At 39.0% G+C, this 9,967-nt stretch overlaps 1 protein-coding gene across 1 annotated transcript; it reads left to right on the forward strand.

The window, feature by feature from the left end:
- The first annotated feature begins 2,707 nt into the window (after window positions 1-2,707).
- Window positions 2,708-9,372, forward strand: LOC149709104 (uncharacterized). Its single transcript, XM_089863236.1, has 8 exons — window positions 2,708-3,402; window positions 3,464-3,509; window positions 3,628-3,704; window positions 5,268-5,334; window positions 5,401-5,562; window positions 7,189-7,324; window positions 7,380-7,600; window positions 8,288-9,372. Coding segments are annotated over exons 1-8 (987 nt in total). The 5' UTR covers window positions 2,708-3,400; the 3' UTR covers window positions 8,564-9,372.
- Window positions 9,373-9,967: the final 595 nt, after the last annotated feature.

The following is a 9,967-nucleotide window of genomic DNA, read 5'->3' on the forward strand; positions in this document are numbered from 1 at the left end:
TTTCTACTGTTCCATCACTTTTGCAGACCTGTAACATGTCTTTAAATGTAGACAAATTGCAGTTTTAAATTAGCAGCTAGATTTCTACTTTTCAATCACTCTTTCAGACCTGTAACATGCCTATAAATGGTCAAATTACAGTTCTAAATTGGCAGCTGCATTTCTACTTTTCCATCACTTTTGCAGATCTGTATCATGTCTATAAATGTGGTAGAATTGCAGTTTTAAATAAGCAGCTGGATTTCTACTTTTCTATCACTTTTGTAGACCGTAACATGTCTATAAAATGGTCAAATTACAGTTCTAAATTGGCAGCTGCATTTCTACTTTTCCATCACTTTTGCAGATCTGTAACATGTCTATAAATGTGGTAGAATTGCAGTTTTAAATTAGCAGCTGGATTTCTACTTTTCTATCACTTTTGCAGACCTGTAACATGTCTATAAAAATGGTCAAATTATAGTTCTAAATTAGCAGTTGCATTTCTACTTTTCCATCACTTTTGCAGACCTGTAACATGTCTATAAATGTGGTCAAATTGCAGTTTTAAATTAGCAGCTGGATTTCTACTTTTCCATCACTTTTGCAGACCTGTAACATATCTATAGAAACGGTCAAATTACAGTTTTAAACTAACAGCTGGTATTTCTACTTTTGCATAGCGTTTGCAGAATTGCGCTGCATATTTCTGCCAGGCTAGACAGTTAACAGTTAACAAACAGAAAATGTAGAAACGGCAGTCAATTTGCAGTTCTAGAATTGCTGTGAAATTTTCCTTTGTTTTGAGCTGCAGAAATGTAGCCTTAATGGATACAGCGTGGTAGCGATAAAAAGCGCGTATGCAGATGAATTACAGCTTAATATTTTTGTAAGGGATGAGTAAAAGTTGGGAATCCATAATAAACCTCTCCAAGTCGAGACGCAATTTAGAGGCTATTTTTAAATATTTTAAAAAATATAATTGATATTTATTAATTTAATCGTCATTAATTTACCTTAATTCTAGTTAAATCGTTTTAAGGAACTTTATTCCTAAAATAATTTTAAACATAGCTATTGTTGACGTTTGAACTCAAGCGTAAGCCTCTTTAAAATTTTTTGGAAATTTAGGGTATATAAGGCGACTGATTCTCAATAATTGATAGGAAAACCCGCAATGACCCTGCAAAGCATCTGAAACACGTCTGCGATGATCCTGCAAAGAATCTGAAATGCACCTGCAATCATCCTACAAAGTATCTGAAATGCACCTGCAATGATCCTGCGAAGTATCTGAAACGCATCTGCAATTATTCCACAAAGTATCTAAATCGCACCTGCAATGATCCTACAAAGAATCTGAAACACGGCTGCAATGACCCTGCAAAGTATCTGAAACGCACCTGCAATTATCCTACAGAGTATCTGAAATGCTCCTGCAATGATCCTGCGAAGTATCTGAAACGCACCTGCAACTATCCTACAAAGTATATGAAACACGCCTGCAATTAATCTAAAAAGTATCTGAAACGCGCCTGCAATTATCCTACAGAATATATCTGAAATGCATCTGCAATGATCCTGCGAAGTATCTGAAACGCGGCTGCAATTTTCCTACAAAGTATATGAAAAGCGCCTGCAATTATCCTGCAAAGTATCTGAAACACGCCTGCAATGACCCTGCAAAGTATCTGAAAAGCGCCTGCAATTATCCTACAAAGTATCTGAAATGCGGTTGCAATGATCTTAAAAATTATCTGAAAAGCACCTGCAATGATCCTAAAAATTATCTGAAAAGCACCTGCAATGATCCTGCAAAGTATTTGAAACGCGGCTGCAATTATCCTACAAAGTATCTGAAACGCGCCTGCAATGATCCTACAAAGTATCTGAAACGCGCCTGCAATTATCCTACAAAGTATCTGAAACGCGCCTGCAATTATCCTACAAAGTATCTGAAACGCGCCTGCAATTATTTTACAAAGAATCTGAAACGCGCCTGCAATTATCCTACAAAGTATCTGAAACGCATCTGCTATTATCCTACAATACAAAGTATCTGAAACGCATCTGCAATTATCCTACAAAGAATATGAAACGCATCTGCAATTATCCTACAAAGAATATGAAACGCGCCTACAATGATCCTGAAAAGTATATGAAACGCGCCTATAATGGTCCTGAAAATTATATGAAACGCTCCTGCAATTATCCTACAAAGTATCTGAAACGCGCCTGTAATGATCCTGAAAAGTATCTGAAACGCGCCTGTGATGGTCCTGCAAAGTATTTGAAACGCGGCTGCAATTATCCTACAAAGTATCTGAAACGCGGCTGCAATGACCCTGCAAAGTATCTGAAACGCGCCTGTGATGGTCCTGAAAAGTATCTGAAACGCGCCTGCAATCATCATAAAAAGTATCCGAAACACGCCTGCCATTATCCTACAAACTTAGCAATTTCTGACTGTAACATGCATACAATATATCTGGAAGGTACAGTACCTGTAATGAGCCTACAAACATCCTGATTTCTTACGGTAGTTACTATTTCCCCTCTGTTTTCTAGCTGTAAGGTAGCTATTTTATGACTCTAGAGTAGCTAAATTTTCCAACGGAAGATATTTTTTCTGCAAAACGTCCAAAATGTTCTGCATTGCTCTCTGGAATGCATCTTAATTTTGTCTGAAGTTGAACCTTTTTCAGGTTTATTCCAGTATTTTTCCAGAATATTCCAGTTTATTTGCAATATATTGCAGATTCTAAAAAATCTAATTAACAGCAAAATGCAGCCGTAAATTTTTGTACGGGAATAGATGGCGCTTTTATTATAGTTGCGAAGGGATCTTCCATAAATTGTCGTTGATATTTTAGGGGCCAATTATAACATGATCGGCACATTTTTCGGAAATGATTTGGTTTTTCACAGTTACTACAGGTTTTCCCTTTAGCTGGTCAAGGGCAATTGTTTGAACGAGAATAAATACCTCCACTTAGCCAACATTTAGACTTGGTACTGGTCTGAGGTTGTCGGTTGTTTGTACGATGAGTCGAAGCTTGAGGTGTAACAAACTGGGAAGGTGGTTTGGAGGTAGACTTCCAAAGATAAGAAATATATATATTGGCAATCTATTGTAGTAGTCCTTGTATCTGCGGGTGTTTTTATCATTTGTCTGAAAATATCTCGTTGATAGAAAGAGAAAAACCTTACGGAAACATATTAGTAAAATAAATAATCCAAAGAAAGGTTTACGGGGCCCGAGGACCCCAACTTAGAAACCAAACAAATCTCAATCTAATGTAGTTATATAACAATAGCAACTTATCGACGTCGTTGGAGCAGAGAGACAGACAAAGACTTGGAAATATATTAAAGACTGACCTACGAAATTATCTCAAGGCACAACTCTAATATTTAAAAAATGTAAGTTGAAAATAATTTTATCTGAATTTAGTCCGGGTTTAATGTATTATAAATGTTACAGGTCAAGTTACAATAACACAAATGAACTCCATGTTGGTCTTTGCGGGGTAGGTTAATAAAAACACGATTGCCAAATCAGTATTTGAAAATTTTCAAAATTTGTGATGTACCAAAGGTGTAACATCTCTCTTTTTAAATCCTTTTATCTCTAATTTTTGCCTAAAGGAATTGCAGAACGTAGAGTTCCCAGAGGCCAGTCAAAATTTGTTGTTTTCATACATTGCAAGAGTCTATAATATATCGTAAGTAATAATGGAAAACATAATGTGAGCCTCTGAGGTAGTTCCCAGTATCATGTTAACGACGCAAGTCAGTCTTCCTCTAGCTTCTCTGGTTAACCAATCGGGAAGCCCTCAGATGAGCTGTTCCCGTATGAGCGGATTCCATAATAGCGGTCCTCATATCAGCAGTTCCCTAAATAGCGGTTTCCCGAAATGGCAGTTTACCCGTTACACCAGTTACCGATACAGCGGTTCTCGTAAACGCGGCGTACCATTACAGCAGTTCTCCAAGTAGCAGAAAAACAGGAATGCGAAAAACGACTGTTCTTTTTTATGGTGTACGCTGTGTTATATGAACTTAAATAGAACTAGGTCAGATATGGTTAGCTTCAAGTTGATTATTTGAACTCCCAATAGTGTTAGGTTAGGTTAGGTTGGGTTTTTTAGGTTTTGTTTTGATTGGTTAGACTTAGGTTAGTAATATTTTGGAAAAGGTGTAACAATGTTACGCCTTTTCCAAAATATTGTTGTTTGTCATGTTTCACTTCCCAAATAATAATATGCCTTTTCCAAAAAATTACTCTGTACAATTATCTACTTCCGAAATAAAATAAGCTTTCTTGAAATATTTTCTAATCTGGTATTAGAATTGTAAACTGATACAGCCTGAAGAATAGTGTAATATTTAAGTGTACTTTAAAAACACGATCCGTTAGTAGGTCACATTACTGACTAAATGATTACAGAAAAAGGTAGTTTTCGAAAACAACGAATATAACTGTATTGTTAAGAAATACTCGAAACTGAAGACAAGCACTGCTATTTCCCAAAATAGCAGCCGCTATTTCTAAAACAGCGGCCGCTATTTCTAAAACCGCCTCTGTTTTTTTGGAATCGCGGCTGCTATTTCGAGAACTGCTCTACCGGGAACTGCTCATACGAGGTACACCCAACCAATCAACTCTCTACTTTAGGATTCTTTTACAATATTTCATGTCTTATATCGGCAAGTTTGAAAATCTGTTAAAAAATGTGTTTTACTCAAATATTCAGCCTTGTCAAAGCGAATAAGTAAATTACTCTAAAGAAAATGAAAAACGCTCTTCACCCCGGAAATTTTCCCATAAATCAATCGGCAGCCATTTTGAAATCTCGGGATTTTTATAGTTTTCAAAAAAGTGGACAGAGAATATTCCTCCTCAACTCTTAGTTCTAACCTCAATGTAGAGTAGTCAGGCTAGAACTCGGCATTTTCTATCCATTATCCAAAAATTGGTGGATAACCGATTATTTATAAACATAGTTGTGGTCCTGTGGATTATAATACGATTTAACATGTAAGTTCTGTGGATAATTGTCGAGTATGGATGAAGATAAAATAACGTGGATAATGAATAGATAATGCGGAGCTCTAAGTCAGGCCATGTTTGTCGAGTACCGTTTCAAACTGAGCTGAGTCTTGGCTCCCCAACAGTAAGGAGAGGGTTAAAGTCCCTTTAGTCAAAACGTTTACATTGTTCACATAACAAACTGCCCATTTCGTGAAAAATTTACACGGACTATTTAAACGACTGTATTTTACAGCATCAAGAAAACTCCCGTTTTTTTGGATGACATGTTCGACGAAACCGCTCATTTAAAACCATCCGAGGTTACTATATACTTTTACTCTATTTTTAAAGATCCAAACTTACTCTGACACAAAAGTTTGAAACAGGATATCGATGTGTTCTTCTACCCAACCGATCTCGAAGAAATTTCTAAACATCGAGGATGGTTCCCTTCGGCTTTGCAGTTAGAAACTACCGCGCTCATTTTAAGCGGTCCTCCAAAAGCAGTAGACTTGTATTCTAATGATTTTATTAAAGCCGATAAATGGGTGAGTTTTTATAATCTGACAAAGCATGGACGGTGAATTATAGAGGACCATGAATTCGCTGGTACAAAACCTTCTCCCTCGAGCAACAATCAGTTCGGGTTTTTGGTGGAAAAACGGTAACCTTCCATGGTCGTTGGTACCACGTTATGTCTCTCTCCAGCCCTTTGCATCTTATGCACGCCAACCATTATTATATTTGTTTGGTAACCACGTACAAGGATATCGCCTGAACGGTATGCAAAGGTAAAAAACACCTACTGAGCTGGTTCTCAATAATTCACCGTTCGTGGATAAAACAAGACCCGAGAACGTTCGAAGATAGAATAGTCTTGGCCTCTATTGGAGTAACGCCACCGCTACTGGCGTGTCAATGCTACCAGAGTAACCAGACTCTTGTGCCAGACTCTTTTCCCCATTATTTTTTGGACTTATTGTCTGATGCTATTCATTTCGCTTTCAGACAATGAAGATTCGTAAACGATATATTTTTGTTTGGGACTAACTTTAACTACAATTTAACAAAACGTTTAAGATAATAATTTAAAGTCAAAGAATACGGCATAAATGTTGCCAATTTTAAAATTGTGCCCTGTGAACTTTGAATCGGGCGTGAGTTAGCTATACCAAAACAAAATCTGCTCTCCGTTCATGGTGGCCGATCATTCAGAATACATTTGATTAGGCGTTGCATCTAGCCTTATCAGCGCCCCCAGTTGTCACTCATTATTGTTCCCAATGGTCCCTGTGGAACCACCGTCCAGGCACACGTGATCGGCCAGCGGGCCCGATAAACGCCCTTGAGCAGGCGACAGAAGCGGGACACCGCCAGCGGCGAGCCCAGCCAGGAGATGGTCGGTGACAGGGAAGGACTAAGGCTGCAGAAGGCTCGGGAGGCGGGGGATTTTTCCAAGAGCATACCCCCAGAGGCTTGCCAATAGCATGGGCGAACCAAGCCAACACCTGGGTGGTGGCGAAACAGCCGAGCATAACGTTCGTGACCCGGGGAAAGGAACGGTCTGAACCAAGGGCGAACCCAAGGACCTCCCGAACCGGCACACCGGGGTCGGACTCCCTCCGCCACATGATGGCCTTATGTTCTGCTCCAACGGGCTGACCAGCCGAGGGAGCGGGCGGGGGGATGTGGTGGCCGATCACGTGATCAGATTTTTCTCGGGGAAAACTCAGCAGGATTCTTGAGACATAAGCGGCGATCAAATGGGCAAGGCACATAACGACGGTTAGAGGTGAAAATTAGGTTGAAAGGCAATATCTATACCTAATACGTTCCTCTGTACACCCATCAACGACCTCAAAGTCCAACTATAATCCTCGTAGTGCCGGTATGGTCAACTTTATTGTATCCAAAATATAAGGTAGTTCTAACACAAATAAAACGAGAAAACATTGTCCAAAAATATCGCTACTAAGCGGCATTTGACACAACCCCTACCGAATTTCGAGGAGTTTCGGGAGACAATTGCTGTTCCTTGTGGCCCCCCAACACTTTTACTCTCCAACAGCGCAAAATTATGACCTCGCAGATACTTAGAATAGATATTAATACGTTCTCTGATCTTTAGGGAATTTAAGTGTATAATTGTAAAAAAAATGTATATATATTTGTAGGTGTATTCGTTGGTTTTGTTATCAGTATTGACTATCTCTGCTCTTACAACTGAATGGAGAAAACATCTCAGGAAAGACTGGACAACTTCCTTTCTTGAGCAAATTTGGGATATTGCTTCTACGTTTTTCTTTGAACGTAAAGAGAACACCGACACTTTAGTTCCCGTTGTAATCGTATTCTTTCTATCTAGCTCTTCTAAGGCAGTCACACCGCATTTATTGGCGAGTGGCTTTTGGAACTTGGATTTTAGGCATTTCCATTCTTTCTATTTTGATTTCTTGCAATTTCAAAACGGAAGCTTACAGCAAAGGATACAAATACATCAACAGCCTCAATGAGTGGAAGGACAATTCCAATGTATCTTTGTGGACGATGAAAGGACAGCCAATCTACACCTTTTTACATCGATGGGTAAGTCCATCTTCCCAATTAAAAGGACGCCACCAGAGACTTGTGGCGGAAAGATACCACGCCTATAAGCCTCTGCAGAAGTTATCCTGGGAAGTATTGGACTCTAACCATATCCGGAACCATCTCTGTTAGCCAACTTCCTATTAGGTCCGATCACCGCGCCACCTACGGCATTTCCCTCATTTTGAGTTCGCAGGCTGATTCGCGCGCCAGCAGCGGGCAAGAAACGAAACTTTAAGGTGTGTCCTGTGGTTTTAGGTAACGAATCAGAAACCGTGACAAGAACAGCTGTTTTAATATACTGCTAGAAATTCCGGTCAAACTAGTGTGGGGTCCTAGGCCCACGGATTGTAATGGATTTTCATAGAGTTCTAGCCAGACGGCTTTTCAACGATTGGCGCTGAAGAAGTTTTGAACACGCCCCACAGTTTGAGTGCCACAGCCTCTCGGCGTGGGATTTTTTCAGTAGATTAGATAGTTTTCCTTTTTAAAAGGGCACTATTTCTCGAACATTGGTTCTAGACTTAGAATGGGTGTTTGCCCTACATGGACATTTTCCCATAATGTTTTACATAAATATCTCTATTGCACTAAGATAAATTTCAGTAGCTCCCTGCAACCTTAAGACTACAAAATAAATAAATAAATATGTACGCATTAGGGTTAAACAAACGAAATTTCATTTAGGTTTCCGATGTGTCAACTAAAAATCGTTTCATAAATGGCGAGGCTGTTGATGGTGTTGATCTCGAGCTCTACGAAGACATTTCTAAAGGACGCCTTTCTGCGATATTGGATACTTACTTCCTATCGAATTGCTTTTCTATTCTGGAATCTGACGACGCAATAGCTAATCGAATCTATTTCAGTAATTCCATGATTAAATCCATTAAACTCATTCTACCATTCAGCGACAAAGCCAGAAAAGAGGAAAAGTTTATCGAGATGGTCAATTCAGAGTAAGTTAACTGTATTGTGCATAGAAATTAGGTGGGAATATTATGAAGACTCTAGGTATAATCGAATGTGGCGCATCATGTGACCAGAGAGTGCATAAACGTTTCCTTGAAGAAGAATAAAACTCGTATTAAAGCTTAATTCTAATCTAGTTTGACCTTAAGCTCTCTTTGACCTTCAGAGAAGTGCACGATGTTATGATGCAATGTGTCTAGTCCTGACATAAGGGACTGTATTATACACTTGATAGTAGACAAACACCCGAGATTTAATTTCACTGAAATCTCCATGACTCCATCGCATGTATGAGAGTGTGAAAATTACGAGACGCCATCTATCGAGAGGCTCAAAATTGTTTGTGAAAATTATAGACCTCTCTATCTGAAAAGATACTTTTAGGATACCTGGCACCTTAGCGAGGATAGATGAGTCCACTAGTATCCCATCCCTTCACACTTCAACTTCGTGAACTCAAACTGTTTCTCTATATCTTCACGCTTCCAGCAATCATTTTCAATGAAATACTGAACTTAATTTGCTGAGATCGTATTCAAATTTAATTTATTACAGAATAATCATGTTTTTCGAGACCCAGCCAGTGCATTACGTATTTCGGAAGCCATCGTACAAGCTCGACTTGATCAAATGGTCTGAACCCGTGAAAGAGATTTCACCGATATCGTTCAAAGAAGTTGCAGTCTCATTTCGAATCTACTTCTACGGATTATGCATTTCTAATGCGGTACTTTTAATTGAAATAGGATTTTTCTTATTTCAGCGTTATTTGAAATGCGAATTTTAACGTATCTAAGGATTCAAAAATGTGTCCCAAAGGATACGCGCAAGCCTGTAGTATTAAGTTATAACTTATAGCTGTTGTGTGTTTGTACGACTACACAGGAGTTGATACTTTTAAAACTATGGTTTTATTTACAATGATTTATACATGATCGAGGTCCGAGATAGACTGAATGTTCAACACAGAGAGGGGGCCTTTTTATACATGAAAGATTAGATAAAGAATAGACATTAAGCTAATGCGGGGGCTGTTCATAAACTGACCTAATAATAAAAGCATAATGTCACATCCCCTTTTTTTTATACAAATAAGTATTCGTTTTATAAATTTAACTTAGTCGGTGGCTTTGAGATTCTTCCGGATCGTGTTACTGTCCCTTTGTCGTCTTTTGGCAATTTGCTTCTTGTCTTTCTCTGATTCGTACTTTCCGGTGACCTCGTGGTATTGGACTCAGAAGGATCAGCTCGTAAGTTCTCTCTGTCGGCATCTTGAATGTTTTCAGCATTGCATGCGTGATTGTCGTGGGCTGGCTCAGAGTCGGGTTCCTCTCGATCAATGAGGTTTGGTGGATCTATGACGTCCTCTGGGCCAATACTTGATTCCGGAGAGCA

Source organism: Phalangium opilio, unplaced genomic scaffold (assembly GCF_054372755.1).
Source record: "Phalangium opilio isolate 3A_F unplaced genomic scaffold, DU_Popi_V2 ptg000013l_1, whole genome shotgun sequence".
NCBI lineage: Eukaryota > Metazoa > Arthropoda > Arachnida > Opiliones > Phalangiidae > Phalangium > Phalangium opilio.